The sequence below is a fragment of the Typopeltis vanoorti genome, chromosome 6 (genome assembly GCF_054136105.1).
Source record: "Typopeltis vanoorti isolate ZY-2024b chromosome 6, IOZ_Tvanoo_1.0, whole genome shotgun sequence".
NCBI classification, from domain to species: domain Eukaryota; kingdom Metazoa; phylum Arthropoda; class Arachnida; order Uropygi; family Thelyphonidae; genus Typopeltis; species Typopeltis vanoorti.
Genome location: NC_143554.1, coordinates 76,564,640 through 76,587,987, shown reverse-complemented (window position 1 = coordinate 76,587,987; position 23,348 = coordinate 76,564,640). Strand labels below are relative to the sequence as shown.

The window sequence follows — 23,348 nt, the reverse complement described above, 5'->3', positions numbered from 1 at the left end:
GACAATATCAACCATCGTCAATAATTTTAGCTAACTTCTCTTGAAATGCATTCCTTTTTAAAAATCCAGTTAGCCACCCTTTGCTAGCTGAAATTTCTTTATCGGCCTGGGAAGCAGAAGTAGATGGCTCCAATTGCTTCATCTGTTCATCATAAAACCGAAGAGCTTTTTGTTTAATTAAATAACCACTTATAGGAATTCTTCGAGTTAATTCTTCATTCCAAATTATGAGCGCTCGTTCTGTTTTTTCTAATAGAGCATAATAGAGTAGGGAATGTATCTTACTATTACTATGGCAAGTTGGGACTGGCAGACACTCCTTCACACAGGATTAGATGGAGGAAAAACAAATGTACTATTTAGAAGTTGTTATAGATCTGAAAGATTATTTTTTGAGTCAGCAATGGCTTTGAAGAATTCTCCCAACCTTAACAAATATGGTTGCATTAATTTGCCAAAAATTTGGGACTGTTATCCTAAGAAAAATTCCTGCATAGTTTTTTTTTTTTTTTCATTAGAAGGCACCAAAAATAGGACTTTAGATCTTTGGTCTTTTGCAATTATATCGTTTCACTCACTCACTCACTGTCGCATGTACAAGTGTGTTGTGCTCTGATGATGCCGAGTTGAAAATCAGCGAAATATAAGTGTTAATAAAACATCTCTTTTATAAAATTGTGTGGTGTTGATAATACCATGAAAAATAAGTCATGAATAACCGTCAACACCTAAGCTTATCTGTTATCATACCTTCCCTTAAATTCATTCACACTAGATGCACTCACTACCCCTAAGGGCAAATTATTCCACTCACTCACTGCTGTCTGAGAGAAAAAGCTAGCTCTTACCCCTTTCTTGACTGTGAAAAAAACTTTACTTCCATGGATGCCTTTGTGTTCTCTCCCCCACCTTCCATATACCAAAAAATTTCATCAGACAATATCCTATAACACCCATTCCAAAGTTTATAGATCTCTATCATATCATCCCCTCTTGTTAACTAGTCTGCAATCCACATACTCACAATCTGTCATCATAATCTAAATCCCATAATCTGGATATAATCTTTATAACTCTTCTTTGCACTCTTTCCACAGCTTCTTTATCCCCTTGGATCTCAGGAGACCAAATCTGCTAACAAATATCCATGTATGGCCTTATCAAAACCTTATAAAGAAGCAAAATGACTTCCTTATCCTTACATGTTGAGGTTCACTTCAACATATCCTCTGAGTTGTATTTGCAACTTTTGCTATGTGACCTTTGAGAACTTCAAATTCCTATCCACCAATATGCCAAGATCCCTTGCATCCTCAGTTTCTTGTAGCATAACCCCACTAATATAATATGCTGCCTGCTGGAACTCTAATCATGCCAAAGCGCATAACTTTACACTAACTAACATTAAACTGACAGCTATTTTTGTTTGCCCAAATTTCCAGTCTATTCAAATCATTTTGTAATTGCTGAATATCAGTAACATCTCTGATTGTCCTGCTTATCTTCGTCATCGGCAAACAATTGCACATCTGATGTTAGATCATGCCTGTCAATGTATAGATTGAACAATAATGGCCCAAGGACTGAACCCTGAGGTACACCACTGGTCTGGCAGATTCATACCCACTGTATACCACTTTTTGATATGTCTGTCAACTATCCTTTGATCCAAGTCAAAAGTTTATATTCCAATCCCATATTCTCTAGTTTATGCAACAGCCTTTTGTATGGTATCCTATCAAATGCCTTAAAAAAATCCAACATTATCATAGTGTATCCAACTCGGCCATAACATTGTTAGAAAATATGAGCAAATTGATAAATATGACCTTCCTTTCATAGATCCATGCTGTTCCTGGGAAGCAGAAGTAGATGGCTCCAATTGCTTCATCTGTTCATCATAAAACCGAAGAGCTTTTTGTTTAATTAAATAACCACTTATAGGAATTCTTTTTTGAGTTAATTCTTCATTCCAAATTACAAGCACTCATTCTGTTTTTTCTAATAGAGCATAATGGAGTAGCAAATAGTATGTCTGTCTATCCATTTCTGTATGTGAGTTCTTGCCAACTTCTCTTTTTCACTACCACCAGAGATACTGATAAGTCGGTAGTTAGACACACATCAGTTTTTGCATAACTCTTGTACAATGAAACTATCATACATTCATGAGCTGAGACTACAAGAAACTGATCAGGCTCTTGGAGTTTTAGTGGATAGGAAGTTAAAGGTCTAAAGGCTATATAGAAAAGATTGCAGATACAACTCAGAGGATATTGCAGTGCTAGAATGAATTGTGACAAGTAAAGATAAGAAAGTTGTTTTACTTCTTTTAAAAACAATGCCTTCATAAGATCTCTCTTGGACTAGAGTATGCAGGTCTAGTCTACATGGTGATTCCGATTCAGTGAAGAGAGTGTAAAAAATTTAATCAGAATTGTAGAATACAGATTGAGAATTCATCGTGAATTACAGCCACTAGCAAACAGGAGAGGGGGGGGGGGCTGATATGATTAAGACTTAAACTTCTGAAAGGGTCATACAGAATTTCAGTAGATGGAATTTTTCATTTTATGGAGGATAGGGAAAAGACAAGAGGGCATCCTTGGAAGTTGAGAATGAATGCCATCAAGAGGAGTGAAGGCTAGATTTTTTTTCTCGTAGTGTGGTGCATGATTGGAATGGACTGCCATTGGAGTTTGCGTGGTCTCCCTCAACAAGTCCCTGACTTCCTGGAGGTCTCCTTTAATAATAATATCAGAATTGTGTCCTGCTTGCAAACAGAGCCTAGTGACACAACCAAAATGCATGATGTTTATTATTCAGTTAACTGAGCTGCAGGAAAGATATGAAAGTTAGAATTCCACATTATGACAATTCCTTTGTCCATTTTTACTTTTTTAATCTCCTGGCAACTTTTCTTTCCATCTGTGGAAATTTACCATAACATCCATGCATAAAATCTGTTCATACTTTTTTGATGGATAAAGAGCTGATTAAATAAAGCTGTTGGAAAGAAACTCTTTGCAGAGAGAGAGAGAGAGAGTTTTGTATTCAGTTTTACATAGTTATATATTTTACTTTATTCATATCAAACTTTCCTTTAAGGATTTTTCTATATTTTACATAGCTCAGAAATCCTACTATAGAGACATGGAACTTTTTCAAGCCACTTCAGCCATTCACTAAGTGGAGAAGTGATTTCACACCAGATAATGGAAGTTTATCTCCCACCTTGAGCATGGATGGCAGATGAACTTCATTATCTGCTGTGAAACCACTTCTCCACTTATTGAATGGCTGAAATGGCTTGAAAAAGTTCCATATCTCTATAGCAGGATTTCCGAGCTATGTAAAATATAGAAATTTTTTAATTTCTTAATTCCTTAATCTAATGAGTACTGAAGGAAAGAGGATGGGCTGACAATTTGGGACTTAGGCGACCAAAGTTTAGTGGCTTAAACCACAAAAGCATATGATGGTACAGCATGACGAGATTTCATACCAGCTGTGGCGTCACCTGGTTAATCAAAGTCCTTGCTGTTTTAGTCAGGGAACCCAGGGTGAACAGTGAAAAGTCAGCTACTGGAACAAGCTCAACATCTAGAACAGTGGTCACCAAACTGTTTTGACCGTCGACCCCTTCAAGAGTTTCTTGACTTTTTATCGACCCCCCCCCCCCTCTATTTTACTATTATGTAATATGTATGTTGATGAATTTTAGAACATTAACGCTCACTTGTATGTCGATTCGCAAAAATGAGACTGGGATCGAATATGTGTAAGTATAAGTAAATAAGCAACTGCGCGCGTGTTGCAATCTCACTGCCGCTGTGCTGGCCAGGCTGGAACCACCGAAATCCATTTATTGATAAATAAGTCATTTTAGCCTACTTTATTGGCCTCTGTAACTATTTTCACGGCCTTGCTCTATTTTATAGGTCCTATCATGTCACTGTTCCCATGATTCACTCTTAATTGTTGTCATTCAGGATGGAGGTAATCCAAGTTAATCAAATTAAATATTACCCATATAATGATGTTCTTATATTTTTCTATTGACCCCTGGGGGTTGATATCGACCACTTTGGCAACCACTGATCTAGAAGAAGGAATAAACCCAACATCAGAAAAACTGAAGATAAGGAGTTTTAATGGTAAGGAAATCAAACTTGCAGAATTGGAAAAGCACCATGTGGACATAATTCAGTACTGAGACGAAGAAGTAGCGATAGCATTCAACACCAAACATGAAGATATATTCTTTGATTGGAAGGCAGTTTCAAATAGAGTGATGTGGGCAAACTTCAAAATAGGGACATAGACAATGAAACGTATTTGTGCTTATTATTCCAAGGAAGAAGTGGAGGAATTTTTGCTGCTGACATGAAGAAAATGGAAAAAGCAGTTCTTGTTGGAGAGCTGAACAGCAGAGTAGGAAATGAATCCCACCAGGCATATAGGAACATTTTGGGAAAATTTGGAGAAAAGCTAATAACTTCTGCTCAGAACACAGACTAGTCATTACTAACATAAAGTTGGCACAACTTCACATGGAGAAAAGACACAAGAAATAAGAAAAGCCTCATTGACTACATTGTTAATAGTGATATAAGAGTGTACAGAGAATTGGAAATGATCATTACTTAGTACTAAGCAGTATAAAAATTATTGCCATCATGTATCCTATCATATTGAAAAGAATTAAAGTTGAGCAGCTTTTACAAGTAAATTGTATATGATTATACAAACATTATTGAAGAAAAACTGAAGCAGTTTGAAAACAAGAACCAGACCTTGGTGTCTAAGTGGCAAACTCTGAAGAAGACATTGATTGATGCAGCTAGGGAGGTATGTGGTGAAGTTGTCTGCAAGAATAGAAAAAATAGGAACACCATGATGGATACAAGTTAAAGAATCAGTCCTGGAAAAGAAGAAAACATACCAAGTTCCTAGCAAATAAGTTGGCAGATGCCCTAAAAGAATACAGAAAAAAATGTAAGACAGCTGTGTGTAAAAGTAGCTATACAAAAGTCATGGAAAGGCTTTGGTAAGAATATAGAAAATAAAAATTAGGAAGGTGGCAAAATGTTCTGGAAGAAGAAGAAGAGTTTTGAAATGGGGGGAAAGAGCAGAGTACTGTAAAAGGAATCACAGATGATAAAGGCAACATGAAAACTGAAGATAAGAATATCCTAGATGTCTGGAGTAATTACTTTGAAAGATTGTTAAACAAACCAAGCAGTGACAGAACCATAGTAGAAAATTTTCAAGGCAAATGCAAAGAGAAGTACATATCAATACTTGAGGTAGAAAAAGCTGTAAAAAGTTTTTCAGTAGCTTTACAATTTATAGGGTCTGGTCAGAAAGTCGATTTCCCAATGATTGGATTAGAGCTCTCATAGTACCCATCTATATATATATATATATATATATATATATATAAAATGAATTAAACTGAATGTGAGAATTACAGATCGATTTCTCTGTGTTCCAGGTAAAAGTTATGCAAGCATACTTGAAAAGAGGTTAAGGAAGATTGTGGTGAAGAACAAGCTGGATTCAGGCCAAATAGAGGTTGTCAAGATCAGATTTTCACTTAAAGACAAATAGTAGAGAAATCGGGGGAATATGACAAGAATCAGTACTGGAAAAGACATACGACAAGATGCCCAGAGAAAAGCTTTTCAAAGACTACAATTATATGGGGTGAATGGAACATTATACAGAGCAATGCATAGTCTATATTTAAGTTGTCAGTCAGCAGTTAGAATTGAAGGAAATACAGGAGATAGTTGGATGTAAAATCAGGGGTAAAACAAGGATGTATATTATATCCACTCTTATTCATCATCTATATGGATCACATTATGAAAGAAAGTAGCATCAAACCTGATATTAGAATTACAGATGTTGTACCCTAAAACAGGTCTACTGCAAGTTTTCAAGATTCACTAACCAAATTGAATAACAGCTATAACAAATTATCATGAAAATCAGCAATAAAAAGACCAAAACTATAAAAATAGGCAGGAGCACAGAAAATTTCAGTTGCATTCTGTATGGAGATCCTAATATTGAGATATTAGGATTTGCATCCTCTGTGTTAGGCTGCCCAAAGAAAGACCTAAGTTCAATTCTAGTTGCCAAATAGAGGAATTTTTCCAAATTTTTCTTCATTTGGTTCCCAAGTTTGCCAATCTCTGGCACAGACAAGTGGGTTTTTCACCCTGTAACCTCAAGAAAATCGACAATAGAACCCACTATTTCAAGACAATAACATATTGTGGTGAGGAACCACGGGATGTGACACTTGTCAGTCATCTCTTTATCAGATGCTGCTTATAATTAGCGAGTCTTGAGTGGAGATTGAACTCCCCCCACCTCTCAAAAGTTAGTCAGGGCTAAAACAGCTTCATTTATCTCTATGATAGGCATTAGTTGATATTTTTCTAATGTAACATTAGCATCAAGCCTAGCAATAAATTACTGTTGTACCTTTGGAGGGGAGGGGTGGGTGGGGGAATCAGCTTTCCATAGTATGTTTGGCATATCCTTCATACTGCATATTCAAAGATTTTGGTGGTGGGGAGGGGGAGAAAAACTGGAATGCCTACTCTGGGGATAAATATGGCAACAGCTACTTGAGGCCCCTAATTAAGGTGGTGTTTCACCAACTGATAAAGGTCACCTGCTGCCTAGAATAGGTGATAGCAAAGTTATGTTTACCAACAGATATGTTAGAGAAAGATATGATAAGTTCACAACACAATCATTCCATAGCTGCACAAACTGGAAAATTTCAATCTTTTTTTTTTAAGTGACAAGTTTAAAAAAGAAAAAAAAAGCATTTTAAATGATAGCTTAACATAAATAATATTTTGAATAAATAAATTAAATCTTTCAAAATTTAGTTTACAGAATTGACAATACAAAGGTGAAAACTATGAGACTGTGACACCTTCAATTGAAAATATATGTAAGAGCATGGATGCACGAACTGTATTCTGATTGGCAAATAAGCAAAATATTTCAGCTATTTAGGCAGTTTTTAGCAAGGAAAGAGTCCTTGAAGACTTACCTCACATTTACTTAGGAATATAACAATGTGATGGCCACATAAATTTATGTTTAGCATTATTAAACAAAACGGTGATATTTTGCTAGATTTCAGACATGCATCTTCACAGCACAAAGCAAATACAAAAAAACTAACAGATAATGTACATTAGTGTAAAAATATTGTTTAGGTTAAGCTATCATTTAAAATGTTTTTTTTTCTTTAAAAAAATTTGGATATAGAAAAGGATAACAGAATAAGCTAAGCTGCTAGTGAAACAAGCTAAATAAATAAATGGGATAAGCGGGAGATTAGTCAACACAACAAATTAGAAGTGTTCAAACCAATTTTAAATTATAAATTTGAAAGTTTGTCAGAATAAAACAGCTGATTGAAGACTGAAGTAGGCCAGTACAGAATCTTTTCTGCCTTTCATCCTTAAAAGAAATTCAAACTCAGCTAGGCTTTCTTCATTTTGGGACACAAAAGAGAATATTAACAAAAAACAGTTTGGTTTGAAATGCAACACAATGTGAAGCTCATAATGGTCAGCTATAATTCCAGTGCCTATGAGGATTAAGACTCTTAGGATGTGGTCTGCAGACCATTAGGAATCTCCAAGGTCAAAATTATTTTTATAATAATTCTGAGACATTATTTGCCTTTTTTTTTTTCACTCTCATTGTCTCACAAGTGGTGCATAGCAACTGTTGGAAACTTTCTCGTCTGACTCTCTAGCAATGGATATCTTGTGTCGATTTGGTGGTTCAGTAGTATGAACATGCCACAAACGAATTACTCTATAAAGAGAAATTAATATCCCTCATTTGAAGTAGGTGGGATGTTAGCTATAAGGTAGTTGTAAGCTAGGTTAAACAGGGCATGTTCTTGGCAAACAATAACCGAAAGGTGTAAGTTCGACTGGCCAAATCCATGGCCGGCCCTGACTTGCACTTGCGATAGTACGAACAATCTGGCAAGAATATTAATAATACAGGTCTGTAGCTATAATAATACAGTGGTGAGTATGACTAATGGTCATACTGTGGTAAATGCATGAACTGAACGTCTAGTTTCTTTAAGTGAGATGACAGCTGAATAGCCAGTACCAGGCGAGTTCAACCTATCGAATGCTAGTTGTTGCAATAGTAATCCTGCTCAGTACAAAACCACAGGTTTGGACACTGTACACTTGCTGGGCTGACTGAACGCCTCTAAGTCAGAATCCCGTCTAGTCACTGCAACGATACCATTCATGCCTCGCGCATTGAAAGGCAGCTTTAGCCAGAGTTGCTTTCATACTGTTACAATGCGATTGCTTTGGTGATGAGGCCACTAGAACGGAAGCATCAAAGGTAGCCATTTAAACTATGTGGCTGCTGCTTGCTATGCCGCACCATTCAGGTGTGAATGGTGCGACATAGCATGCGAGCACCAAATCATCCACAGATGACCTAGGTACTGGTTTGGGTGTCATGCTTAGAAGATCCACCGTACTGTGATCTATTGAAACTCATCCACTTAATGATGACATCGCTGTGTTGGGGAAGAAGTGGGAGTACCCTTAAAGGCTCTCACCATGCCTCTATGTATGCAATCGTAGACATATTTTCTGACTTTCTAGCATTGGTGGTTTCGTGGGCTTGTTGGAACGATCCTGTCCCTAATGAATTAATATGAAAATAACATCCTTATTTAGGATTAGGTGAGCTCACAGCTCTTAAATGTAAGCTAGGTTAGAAAAAGGATCATTCATGTACTTGGTGAAATAATAAAAGATACAGAAAAGGTGCAAGTTCGATTGGCCAAATCCTTGGCAGCCCTGACCTGGTGTTAGTAGGGTGCTGGACTCCATCACTGCCCTTATGGCAGAAAATAATAATAATAGAGGCCATGTCATGCTTCACATACATCTCCAACTAAAAGCCTAAGTCAGAATCCTGTCTAGCCACTGCAACGATACCGTTTGTGCATTGAAAGGCGGTGCTAGACAGTGTGATCGCTCTGTTGATGAGGCCACTAGAACGGAGGCATCAAGGCAGCCATTGAGACTATGCAGCTGCCCCATGCCACACTATTCAGGTGTGACATGTGGGCACCAAATCATCGGCAGACATCCTCTGACAATACTTATCGTAACTTTTAGTTTCAAATGTCAAACTACAGTCAGCAAAAGTGCAAGAACCAAAGCATTGTATAGATATCCAAAATTGTGGCAAAAATGTTAAATAATGGTTACATTACTGTATAGCATGAATACTAGTTTTCTATTGGATGGAACAAGTATGGAATAGACTTACTTTAGACACCCCCCAACATAATTTTTATTAAGTGTGTAATTGTGATTAAAATTTGATACTGCAACCAAAGTAATACAAATGAAACTCTTTTAATGAATTTTTCACAAAAAAAAAAAAAAAAAAACTAATTTTCCAATATATACAACTTGGACAAAATTTAGTTGATAATTAACAGTCCTAATTAAACACAGAGGAATAACATCACAGTTAGCTTTATGCTTCTTTGGAAGGATGGCAATGGTTTCTGTAATTTGTTAAGTTTTCTAAAAAAAAAAAAAAGGAAAAATATAAAATACATTCATCTAGAATCTTTAAGAAATCAACTTTGATATACAGAACTAATGCAATAAGGAACTTTCTCTGTTTTATGGGCTTTTGAAAAGTATGTTCTTCTGCTAAGGGAAAAAAAATAGAACCTAATTATAATTTAAAAGCTAAGATAATTTGCAACTTATGTAACCAACTATTTCTTATGTAACCAACTATTACTGATGGTTACATATAATTCATATCCTCTGAAATAATATATGTTTTAAATCCTTGAATATAGAACTAGCAGTAGTTATTTTTCTTTTTATCAGTAGGCTACTGTTGATTACATAAGCAAAAAAACAAAAACAGCAAATCTCAGTCCCTTAACATTTGGCACAGTATGCAAACAATAGTCTTTCAATGCTTCCTTAAAATACAGAACAAATATATTAAGTTCTGCATTATCAGTGCAGCATTTGGAACTTTGCAGTACCAATAACAATCTGGGATCATTTTTACACTAAAGCAATATTCTTTTTGTTAAGAAAGAGCCCCTTACTTTTATTTTTCTTTAAAGTCTTCAAAAATATGGTAAATGAAAACATTCCAGATGGCTTGACTATAATGATGTAAGTATAAAATACTTGCTTCATCATATGCAAATATTTCGTACCACAGATACAAAACAAAAAATTATATCTTACAATTTCATCATGATTCACCATAATGAGAACTACCTGAAATCAATAACTCAATTCTAAAGTTATGTTATTTTAATAATGTTAAAAAAATAATAAAAAATCACCATTAAAAATGTTTTTAAAGCTCTCATCTACTGGAAAATTAATTGGGAATCAGTCAGTGACAGAAATGCTAAACAAGTGGTACTGACTTTTAATGAAATTTATGATTTATGTCCTTACAATAACAAAAACTATGAACTCCAACAGAAGCACATCTTAAATATTTAAATTCTGATTTTAACATTCAGCAGCTTATGTTCATGATGGTATAATATTCAGATGCCAAACATCATAAATTGCATTACAGAATTTGATTAGAAACATTTGCACTGTTCAAGAGTTCCAATGTATCTCATCTTCACTTTTCCACACATGCACACAGACAGGCACACTGCTTTTCCAACCAGTATAAACACTGAGGACTTGGCAACATGATTCTATATAACAGTTTGCAGCACTGATAATGTGCATGTGTGGGCATGTGTGTGTACATATATACATATCTGTATATATATATATATTTATATTAAAAGAGTTACGTTCTCCACTCAGTGCACTAAGTTATTAAGAATGGTATGTTACAATCTTGATGTGGTTTAATATCACTTGTTCAATGCTAAAATCTGCTCTACAACAAAGCTGTGACTTGAAAAACAGTAGTTAGAATACTGACATTCCTGATTTGTACAAGGCAACACTGGACAAGCAGTAAGCAAGGAAAATTTTGGAACTATCTCCTTACGATATGCTTATTTCCCAGAGGACAAACTGCTTGTTTCAGGCTACAAACTGTAATGAGCCACCACTATTGTAAGACTAGGCCAATCTGCAAAAATGAAATAAGATTCAGTATCACAACAAATCATTTTTAAAATATGTTATTTAAAAATTAAATACTGTTGATTGTATTAGGTTATCAGATTAAAGGATAGCAAGAAATGAATTATGCTCTTTAATGAGAATTAGCCACAACTTATCAACTAGCTTATATTGTTCTTTAGGAATATAGTTTTTTTTTTTTTTTTGTATTCATACAATAAAGAGGTAAAATTAAATTTTTAAACAAAATAAAAGAACCATAATAATATGACTGAGAGAAGGAAGGGGAGAGAGAATTAAACAGAACTCAGAATGATTGCATCTTGCTCCTAGTGTGGAAATGATAGCCAAAAAAAAATATGTAAACTTTGCCAGAACTCTGGATTAAGTTGATAACATATTTACTTAGTAACACAATGTCTCATCCTAACTGCAGAGGATTTCTTTGGGTGTAAATATACAAAACAGGTGACAACTGTTATGCAGTTATCCACAGAAGAGACTGATGTTATTTTTTTAATCATTTCTAATTGACTAATGAAAGTTAGGATGTATTCAGACAAGTTAATATTTAAGTGTTTAGAATCTAATGCTATTTCCAAAGATTACCATATTTTTCTTTCTGTTGTATCATGTCAACAGTATAATAGTTCTGATTTATCCCATAAAACTTGATGTCTCATTTGCAAAGCATCTTGTGGATCAGCTTAAGAGAGCACACGTGATGTCAAAGCTGAGGCTTCATTTCTATGGTATTCAATATCTCGAACATGTTCTTCAATTGATTATTTTGCCTGTCTATAGTAAGCTGACCGGAAATCGCATGATAGCTGATAAATACCCAGATATTGAAGTGGGCTATGTTGAGGTTTTGCAGATCTTAGTAGTGATCTCATCTTGATAAAGGGGGTAAATACTACTTTGGCTTTATATTCCTTAAGTACTTTTGCTAGTTTTATGGAAAGAGAGCTAATATATGGTAGCATGATGAATCCTCTGGTTTCATGTCGGTTGAGTAGCCTCACTGTAGCCATTTTGAAAGAAAGTGTTTCTTAAACATTTCATTGCTTTGGCTAGTTCATCCTTGTCAGTGATGAGTTGGCAGGATCTTGCTCCTAGTGTGGAAATCATATCCAATTTTTGAGGTCTATAAGGATGGGAAGAGGCATGTAGATATATGTCAGTATGTGTAGGTTTTCAAAATGCAAGTCTAAATATGAAGGGTTTCACAGAGACCATGAACAGTCAGATCCGACTCCAACTAGTGAAAATCATAATTCGTGTGAGAGCTTTTACGAACAAGATACGTTCCTGAGAATGTCTGCAAGTCGGATCCCTGATGAATGACACATATATGGTAATAATAATACCCTTGTACTATAATAATAAGTTACAGAAACTATTGTGCTCCTCTTTAATTATTTAATTCAGTGGTTTCCTAACTTTTTCAGTTTGCAGCACGTTCTGACTTTCGGTGCTGTGGAAAAATTAAAGACTTTTAATTTACCTGATTCCTTAGTTAGTGGATACACACATTTTCCAAACATAACATAATACAGATTGTGATCAGGAATCTCAAATCAAAACTAATTTTTTGAAAAGTAGAAAGTCAGCTATTATGGGCAATATTCAAACTGAATTAAGAGCAGTTCACAAATATAAATATCAGAATAATGAACAAAAAAATGCCTGCATTAACTTTTTTATCAACTATAGTTTACTTAAAATATATTATGGAATAAGTTTTGTATATATGAACAAGAAAATGTATATTTTTCAGTTTACATTTTTAAATATGCATGTACAGTAATTTATAACTGATGATCTTTGGATTTATGGTGAGTAATCTTGTGCTATTATGATTCATTCATAATAGCACAAGATTTTGAACGTGTGCTTTACTAAACCTAATTCATATGTGCAGAACAGAATAATAAAAAGTGCCATTACCCATGAAGAATGAAATGCTGGGAAATCAAAGTTATTACTCTTAACACAGTAATATTTTTACAAAATATGAAAACTCAGCAAATCTTTCAAAACAATCACCAAATCAATGTTAACTGTTTCTGATCAATTACATCGTAGTGAAGCTCTTGTAGATGTGACTTCAGCATAATGGTTTCAATAGCATGATCTACTTGTAGTCGATTCATTGAAAAATTCTTTAAACATCCCATTGTGACCCACATATGTCTCTTTCACTAAGAGACATGTGTGGAACTATAAAGTAGATGATTGTGATAAACTGTGATGCAACTTGCAGTTATGACATGGTAGAGTTACGAGTAATGCATGCGAAATGATCAAGGATTGTGAAATAGATGAATAAAACTTTCAAGCATGAACTAGATAAAAAGAAAGGGTTTAAGACCTTATGTTGTGTGAAATGTGAGGAGCAGTACAAAGAACAGACTGGGCGAGTGATGAGGAAGATGAAACTCAGATTTCCTTTAACCTGTTCAGCTGACTTAAGGAAGTCAGCTGAACAAGTTAAAAGAAATCTAAGCAAATTCTTTTGTTATGTGGCATGAAAAATCATGGTAGGATAATCTTAGTAAATGCAGACAGCAGTAAAAGTGTTGAATGTGGAGAAGACCCATTTAGTTCTCCAGAAACTAAGATGGATCTAGATAAAAGAAATAGGGGATATTAAAAATGCTGCAAGAGCTTCATGCAAACCACAGGCTTGGATGAGACAGTAATATGCATTAAAGGAATGTACTAGAGAATTAGCAATGTCCCTAGCATGAATGCAGTTCCTAATGGCAAGAAAGAGGGCAAGAGGATTTCATTATACACCGGTGGAGCTACAAGTGATGCAGTTACAGTAAACATGAGTGTCTTAAGTAAAAACGAAATTGGATAAGGTAAATGAATACACACTGATTCTTTGGACAGGTATCAAAGAAATGAATCTGAGAATTGGGGGGGGGGGGGATTATTACGATACCACAGGATTCTCACCTTGGACCACTCCTGCTTAACTTGTATTTGCATGTAACTGTCTGTTTCCCTCCTGACTATCCCTAATGTTCATTAATACAAGTTGGATAGATGATAGGGGGACATTTCAAATACAGATTTCTTGCAGGCTGACTTGGACAAACTGATTCTATGGGCATTAGTTTAATAATGCCAAGTGCAAAGTTACAATTATGGCGAATATTATATTAATGGGAATTTTTTGCAGGTTGTTGGTGATGCTAGAGACCTATGGCTAGGCAGTAATTTAAAGATCATATTTCCAAGGTGGTTAAGTCATCATGTTGGAAAAACTGTGCTTTATAAGACCACATCCAGACTATTTTGCTCAGATATGGAGATGAAAAAGTCAAAAACACTCTATAATAGCTAATGGAACTTTGCACATGAAGAAAGAGAAAAGGGTTCTTACAGGGGAAACTTTAGAGTTCGTGACAGATAGGGGAAAAATTTGGGGTTATTCCCAGAAGCTGATTAAAGTTGTGGACTGGGAAAATGTGAAGTGTATTTGCTTACTAACAAATGGTAGGTTAAACTTTGTGGAGTATTCCTTGTATGAAGTGGACAAACAACATATAAAATAAATCCTCGAGATAAGAAAAATAGCCTGATTATAGTTTTCAGTCTATTAAAGTAAAAAAATAAAATCAGTCTTTAAACGCAAATACTGTTCACACCAAGTGTTAGATGTTACAAGTTTTTTCACTTGGCCACAAGAAATTCATGCTGGCTGGGACGTCACCTAGTTAAACAAGAGTGCTGCTGTTTTGTCAGGGAACCAGGATGAACAGTGAAAAGTCAGCTACTGGAACAAGCTCCAGCTCAGCATCTAGAGAAGAAGATTAAACCCAATCAGAAAAATTGAAGATAGGAACATTAATGGAAAGGAAATCAAACTTGCAGAAGAATTGAAAAAGTACCACGTGAAGATAATTGGCATTAGTGGGGAGAAGTGGGATTTTACTAAATAATAAGTATAATATATTATTTTCAGGCAGTAATGATTAAGAAAAGGAAAGAATATCAATAGCATTCAACACCAAACATGAAGATAAACCTCTTTATTGGAAGGCAAACTTCAAGGGGAAATAGGCAATGAAACTTATTTCTGCCTACCGTACCAAATAAGGTTCTTCTAAGGAAGAAGTGGAGAAATTTTTTGTGTCATTAGAACAGGCAGCTGAAAAAAAAGTGGTCCTTGTAGGAGATCTGAACAGAACAGTAAGAAATGAATCCTACCAGGCATATAGGAACATTTTGGGAAAAGGCCAAAGCTAATAATAAGTATTTACTGGACTTCTGTTCAGGACAAGGACTAGTATTGACTACATCATTGTTGATAGTGATATCATCATGCTGGTTCAAGATACAAGAGGATTTAAAATTGGAAGTGACAATTACTTAGTTCTAAGATAAACATAGATATCACAATGGAAACAACAGTTGAAAGACAGTTAAATGAACCAAGCAGTGACAGAACAGTAGTAGAAAAGTTTCAAGAGGAATGCAAAGCAGAATACATATCAATACTTGAGGTAGAAAAAAGCTGTCAAAAAAAACTTTTTACAGTAGACACTGCATAATTCAGAAGGTCGAATTCCCAATGATTGGAATAGAGCTTTCATACTGCCCATCTATAAAAAAAAAGGGAAGAAAACTGATTTCTCTACTATATCTTCCAGGTAAGATTTATGCAAGCACACTTTTCAAGTGTGCTTGCATAAATCTTGTAGAGGCTGTCAAGATCAGATTTTCACTTTAAAACAAATAGCGGGAATATGACAAGGATCTGTACTTAAGTTTTCTAGATCTGGAAAGGGCATACAACAAAGGTGCCCAGAGAAAAGTTTTTCAAAACACTATAATTATATAGGGTGAATGGAACATTATACAGAGCAATACACAGTCTATATTAAAATTAAAGGAAATACAGGAAGACGAATCAGAGTAAGAGAAGGATATACATTATCTCCACTCTTATTCATCATCTATATAGATCACATTACGAAAAAAAAGTGGCATGAAGTGTGATTTTAGAATTGGAGTTGTCAAACTTAGCTCTTTTGTTTATGCAGATGATATTGTACTCCTAAGCACACCTATTGGAACTCTCCATTATTAACTAACTGAAATGAATAACAGCTGTAACAAATCTATGAAAATAGGCAATTGCATAGAAAACTTTAGCTGCGTTCTGAATGAAGATCCTATAGAACAATTAAAATATTTCTGCTATTTAGGCACAGTTTTAGTAAAGATAGCATGTTAAATCTAGAAAGAGACAACAGAATAAGCAAAGTTGGTATGTTGGGTATCCAACTGGATAAATTATTATTAAGAGAGATACCTCAAAGGAGGTCTCTCTTAATAATATACTACACACTACTTGCACTCACAAAATCCAATAGCAATCCATTCCAATCATGCGCTACTCGTACAGAAAAATCTCACCCTCACCCCTACCCTCCATAAATTGAAATTCTCTGTATGACCCTTTCAGAAGTTCGTAAGTCGCAATCGTATCACCCCTCTCTCTTGTTTGCTAGTGTCTGCAGTCTACAAATTCTCAATCTCTCTCTCTTCATAATCAGTATTCCACAATCCTAATATCCTTTTTAACACACTCCTTTGCACTCTCTCCAATATATCAGAAGACCAGATCTGTGCACAATAGTTCAAGTGAGGTCTTATCAAAGGCTTGTAAAGAGGTAAAAGGATATCCTTATCTTTACATGTGAATGTTCGTTTCAGCATTGCAATTATCTTTTGAGTTGTATTTGCATTCTTTGCCACTTAGCCCCCTATCTACTAACACTCCAAGATCCCTAGCCTCATCAGTTGCTTCTAACATAATACAACATTGGATATCTAGTCATGCCGAAGTGTATGACTTTACATTTACTAACATTGAACTGACATCCAAAATTTTAGCCTGTTCAAATCATTCTGAAAGTACTGCATATCAGGAGCATTCCTGATTACATTACCTATCTTTGCATCATCAGCAAATAGCTGTATGTTGCTTGTCAAATCCTTTCCAATATTATTAATGTACAGATTAAATAACAGTGGACCAAGCACTGATCCTTGTGGTACATCACTTGTTACCTTAAATCTTGCAGACTCGCATTCCCCTACACCACTTTTTGATATCTATCAGTCAGCCATCATCTTATCCATGCTAATATTCTATAACCAAACCCATTTTCTCCAACAGTCTATCATGCTGCATCCGTTCCCCTTGTCTAGTTCAATGGTAACATTGTTATAGAATGCAAGAGTAAGTTGCTAAAATATGTCCTTTCCTTAGTAAAACTTATGTTGTTCATTGCAAATTAGAGATTCACTGTCAACCCATTTCTGAATGTGAGTCAAAATCTTCACCACTACTCCTGAGATACTAATTGGTCGATAGTTGGATACATCGGTCTTTGCACCACCTTTGTTCAATGAAATTACCATACATTCCTCCAGAATTTTCCCTGTTCTGAGACTCATAATAAACAGGCTGGTCAAGCCAGTTCAGCTAAACACTCTTTTAGCACACGTGCTAATATCCCATCAGTCCCTATTGTTGAATTCTTATTCAATTTTGCAACTGCTGTAATACCTCTTTCTCATACACCTGTGTTTTTTCATCCAGTGAAAAGGTAGCAGTGTTGCATACACCAGGTTGATAGCTTTTAACAAAATTGGCCCTCATTAGCTGAACAACCTCTTCTGCATCTGTAGTCCTCACACCATTCTTTCTTTTACTTGCAGCATATCAATAGAATTCTTGTAGGTTGTTTTTATCACGCAGAGCCAGTTTCTTTCACACTCAGACTTTGCTTTCTGTACAACAGTTGCGACTATTCTAGCCTGCTGCTTATGACGTCCGTTCATAACAGGCATCATCCTTTTCTTAGGAATCTCTTGCTTATTAAGATTACACATCCATTTGACTACTACTACCCTATTTATTCTTCAAACTCTCAGGACACATTCTGATATCGCATCATATCAAACGATATGATGCGATATCAGAATGCTTCGCATGCACTGTCAACATTCTTTCCATCCAGCAATCAATCCCATTCCACTGAACCAGTATTCTCCTCAGTTAGTCATAATTTCCTGCTTTGTAGTTTAGCATGTAACCTTTTCTGAATGGAATATTCATCAACTTAGTCACTTCCCAAATGAGTACCGGAGGCAGAATAGTTACGTCTTTAAATGAAACACCCACTGACACTATAATCAAATCTAACACTCCTTGATCTCGAGTTCCTTCTCTCACATGCTGCTTGAGGAAGTTGTCCTATAACAGCTCAATAAATGCATTTTCATTCTTCTCATGAGATTCTACTAGTACCCAATCAATATTTGGATAATTAAACTCTCCCATTATGATTACTCTTTTTGCACTCGTCTTTTCTATTTGGTGATGCATTTCTTCATCACTAGCAACCAATCTACCAGTTCTGTAACAATATACCCCACTATGTAAATTGATCTTGTTAGATTCCACCTCACACCAGATGGCTTCAAACTCACTGCCACATGAAATGAAATATTGTTAGTAGTATTACTACAATCATAAGTCTCAACTCGAACTGTATTTAAATCATCCAATATCATTAACAGCATGCCCCCTCCTCTCTATCCTTCCTAAAAATACTGTACTCCTTGACAACAGTTAGTGGATCTGATTCTGATAGCCAGGTCTCACTAATACCTACAATCTGAGGTTGCAACATATTGACTAAGGCAACAAACTCTACCCCTCTGTTTCTGATACTCCTAGCATTCATGTACAGACATAATAACCTACCTGTTTGTTCTTTTGTATAGTCTTGTCTACAGTCTGCCTGACACAGCTGGACAACTTACAGATCTCTATTCTTCTCTAATGCCTTATAGGTGTAGACATCTTTGCACACGTTTGATGGGTCCGAACTTGATGAAATCGTTCTCTCCTCATCAATATTTCCATGACAAAGCCCATTTCCAGTCATTAACATTGTTATATAAAGACAGTGTTTAAACCAATTTTAAGTTATGGATATGAGAGTTGGGTTAAAAATAAAGCACTTGATCAAAGACTAGAGACCACAGATATAAGGGTTCTGGGAAAAATTAGGGGAGTGAACTGATGGCATCAATGGCAGAATCATATTAGATAGGAACCTGACAGTATTAGCATTCACCAATGTGTCAGCAGAACTAATCTAAGGTATATGGCCATTTTAATAGAATAAGTGAAGAAAGATAAGTAAAACAGTTGTTTGATGCCAAGATGTCAGAAAAGAGATCATAAGGAAGACCAAGATATAGGCGGATTAATAATAATGTAAACTTAATCATGTAGTGCTCTCATAGCAACCTGAACAACCCTTCAGGGTACATACCAAGAAATTGATGATAATGATGAAGAAATTATATTCTTGTTTAATGCTTTACTGAAGTGTAAACAAACAAACAAAGTTTGTGCATGAAGTATCTTAAAGACTAGGTTACTTGTATATAGAAACTGCTGACTTCACATTGACTGCCTTAGTATCCCATAATACAAACATTATAGAAAGACCACTTCCCAGACATTTGACCTTTATTGAGGTCTCATCAACAGAAGCTAGACCTAGGAAAAATGAAAGAATATTTCTCGTCAAATAGCATTTAACACGAGTGAGCGTTCCATTTCCAATATGAAACAGCATTTTAGTTCAGTGATACTTTATAACGAACTTGAGTAATGAAAATCTGACTGAATGATTTTATTAACATAAATGTTTAAGGATCAAAGCTGTATAACTGAGAGGAGACCTCTCAGTTATACAGCTTGAACCCAACATAGCTTTTAAAGGAATATGGAGAACCAACCAAGGCTTATGACCTTATGTCCAAACCTCACTCTGTTGTGATGCACCACAACAAAAACCCCAACCAAATTGTATTCTTATTGACTTAAACCACAGTGCAAAAAGATGGTACAACATGAGAGAATATGCCAGCTGAGACGCTGCCCAGCTGAACAAGACCCCCATTGTTTTCATCAGGGAACCAGGGCAAATAGTAAAAAGTCAGCTACTGGAACAAATCCTAAAACATATCATAACTCAACATCGGTACCATCAACATAATAGGGATGACAAACAAAAAGGACAAAACCTGGTGAGATCTTCTTGCTAAGCAATAACAATCAGGGAAAAGAAGGTGTAGCTATAGTATTGAACACAAAATATGAGGCTAATCTTCATGAACAGCAGGCAATATCAAGCAGAGTGATGTGGGCAAATATCAGAATGGGGAACTGGACAATGAGACTTATTTGCCAATGGTGCCACAGAAGGTTCTACTCAGGTAGAGGATTTAGAGAAAGCAAAAGTTGGTCCTTGTTTGAGATCTAAATAGCAGAGTAGGAAATTTACGGTCAGAAATACAGAAATATTTTGGGAAATTTTGGAGAAAAGAACAAAGCTAATAATAATGGCAAATACCTGTTGGATTTCTGTTCAGGACATACTGGTTATTACTAGCACACATGGAGAGAAGAAGAAAGTCTCATTGATGATATTATTATTGATAATGATGTTTTCTAACTGTGGTGCAGGACACTAGAGTGTACAGAGGATTTAAAATTGGAAGTAATTACCATTTAGTCTTGAGTAGGATAAAATTGAATTTCATATTGAAAAGTAAGAAAGTTTTAAAGCAAATAAAAGTTGAGTAGCTCTCAGATGTGAACTGTAGACTAAAATACACAAACATTATTCAAGAAAAATGAAAGAGTTTGAGAACAGGAAACAAACCTTGGAGATTCGGTGGCAAGCCCTGAAGAAAACTTTCATTGATTCAGCCAGAGAGGCATGTGGTGAGGTTGTGTGCAAGGATACAAAAATCAAAACACCATGGTGGACACAGGAAGTTAAAGAAGAAAGCATCGAAAGTTTGTGGCAAATAAGTCAGCTTGTGCTTTTAGAGAATACAGAGACAAATGCAAGAAAGCTAAACACAATTTTTAGTGAAGAAGGTAAATTAAATATGGAAACAGAACAGAATCAACAAAGCCAGTATGGTAGGAAGTCAACTGAATAAATGTATATGGAATGAGAGAAATTAATCAAAACACTAAATTAGCTGTATGCAAAGACAGTGTTGAAATCAATTTTAACTTATAGATCTGAGAGCTGGGTTAGAAATAAAACACTTGACCAAAGACATCAGTCCTGAGAAAGATTAGAGGCATGAATGGCATCAATAACAATATACTAAACACAAGGCTATTAGGGAAGAACTTGACAGTGTTAGCAGAGCTAAACTTAGGTATGGTCACTTAAGCAGAATGGAAAAGGAAAGATTAGCAAAACAAGTGTTCGTTGGCAGGAAAAGACCCAGATATAGGTGAATTGATACAGTAAAAAAAAAGTGCCTTAGAAGACAGAAATATAAGATCTGATAATGATCTTAACAGATTGATATGGAGGAAAACTGTTAATAGGAAGTTAGTAATGATGTAAGTTTTTAATGTAGTACTATCCTGTACACCCCTTGATGGTGCATGTCAGGAATTTGATGATATTCTTTTTCCAGGGAGAAAATAAAATTCATAATGGAGTATAAGCATTTTATTACATTACTGTAAAGAGGGAGTAATGTTTATTTTAAAAATTTTATGGAATTTACAACCGTGTTAAAAAAACTTTTTTTATTATCCCAACGTTTCGATCTTCACATCAAGATCATCATCTGGAGTGTACATAAATATACAGGACAAGCTGAGTTACATCATTAACTGTAAGCTAGAGAAACAATGATTTGATCCCATGTTATTCTACTGGCGTGACCTCTGGTAAAAAAATAAATTAATTAAAAAATAAAATAAAAAATTTTTTTTTAACATCAAGCTAAATTCTATTTTACAATGACAGGAATAAACATTCTTTTAGACGGTTTTCTTTCAGAAACAATTGGTGTCTTATTTTTGATTTACAATACTGGATTTTCTACAGTCCTGTTTATAGTTGTTCTTGGTGAGGAAGGTCGAATATATACCTTCCATATGTTTGGGATTTTTAGACCATCATTGTTGTTCAGATTGGGGTGGTTGATAATAATCTCACAGGCTTCCTTGGATTTCCATTCATACCATGTTCTAGTGTGATGTAGACAGCTGGTGGTTTTCCAGCCAATTCTGTGTAAGGTATTCAGGGCATGATCAGAAAGGCCAGCTTCACCATAATTATTATATTTAATGTGTCGTTTATGTTCTTTTTGTCTAATAGGAATAGTGTGTCCTGTTTCTCCTATATATGGTATGTTGCAAGTACAATAAATCTGGTATACTCCAGGGTGAGCTAGTGGAGGGAGTGAGTCTTTGGATGAGTTGAGTAAGCTTTTTAATTTTGCAGGAGGTTTAAACGTGGCTTTGAGGTTGTACTTTTGTAGTATTCTGTTTATCTTGTCTGATATTCCTTTAATGTAGGGAATGGTTATAGTTTTACTGTAGTCTGGTTTGTCTTTGTTTTTTATTGTGGTTTTGTAGAGAATTTTGTTAATAGTGTATCCGTTTTTTTGTAAGTTATTACTGATGAGTACTACAAAAGTACAACCTCAAAGCCACCTTTAAACCTCCTGCAAAATTAAAAAGCTTACTCAACTTATCCAACGATTCACTCCCTCCACTAGCTCACCCTGGAGTATACTGGATTTATTGTACTTGCAACATACCATATATAGGAGAAACAGGACACACTATTCCTATTAGACCAAAAGAACATAAACAACACATTAAATATAATAATTATGGTGAAGCTGGCCTTTCTGATCATGCCCTGAATACCTTACACAGAATTGACTGGAAAACCACCAGCTGTCTACATCACACTAGAACATGGTATGAACGGAAATTCAAGGAAGCCTGTGAGATTATTATCAACTACCCCAATCTGAACAACAATGATGGTCTAAAAATCCCAAACATATGGAAGGTATATATTCGACCTTCCTCACCAAGAACAACTATAAACAGGACTGTAGAAAATCCAGTATTGTAAATCAAAAATAAGACACCAATTGTTTCTGAAAGAAAACCATCTAAAAGAATGTTTATTCCTGTCATTGCAAAATAGAATTTAGCTTGATGTTAAAAAAATATATATATATATTTTTTATTTTATTTTTAATTTATTTTTTCACCAGAGGTCACAC

General features: G+C 35.2%; 2 protein-coding genes across 2 annotated transcripts in view; one reads left to right on the top strand and one right to left on the bottom strand.

Moving 5' to 3' along the window:
• The window catches only part of LOC150105593 (S1 RNA-binding domain-containing protein 1), a 425,600-nt gene that overhangs the window by 386,232 nt on the left and 16,020 nt on the right, over positions 1–23,348 (top strand). The gene's annotated exons all lie outside the window — the stretch shown is intronic.
• Nmt (N-myristoyl transferase) overlaps positions 10,490–23,348 on the bottom strand; it is a 182,924-nt gene continuing 170,065 nt past the window's right edge. Inside the window, exon 13 of the mRNA XM_090393987.1 lies at positions 10,490–11,181. Coding sequence (XP_090250113.1) covers positions 11,161–11,181 — 21 coding nt within the window. The 3' untranslated portion in view covers positions 10,490–11,160. The remainder of the gene's footprint in view (positions 11,182–23,348) is intronic.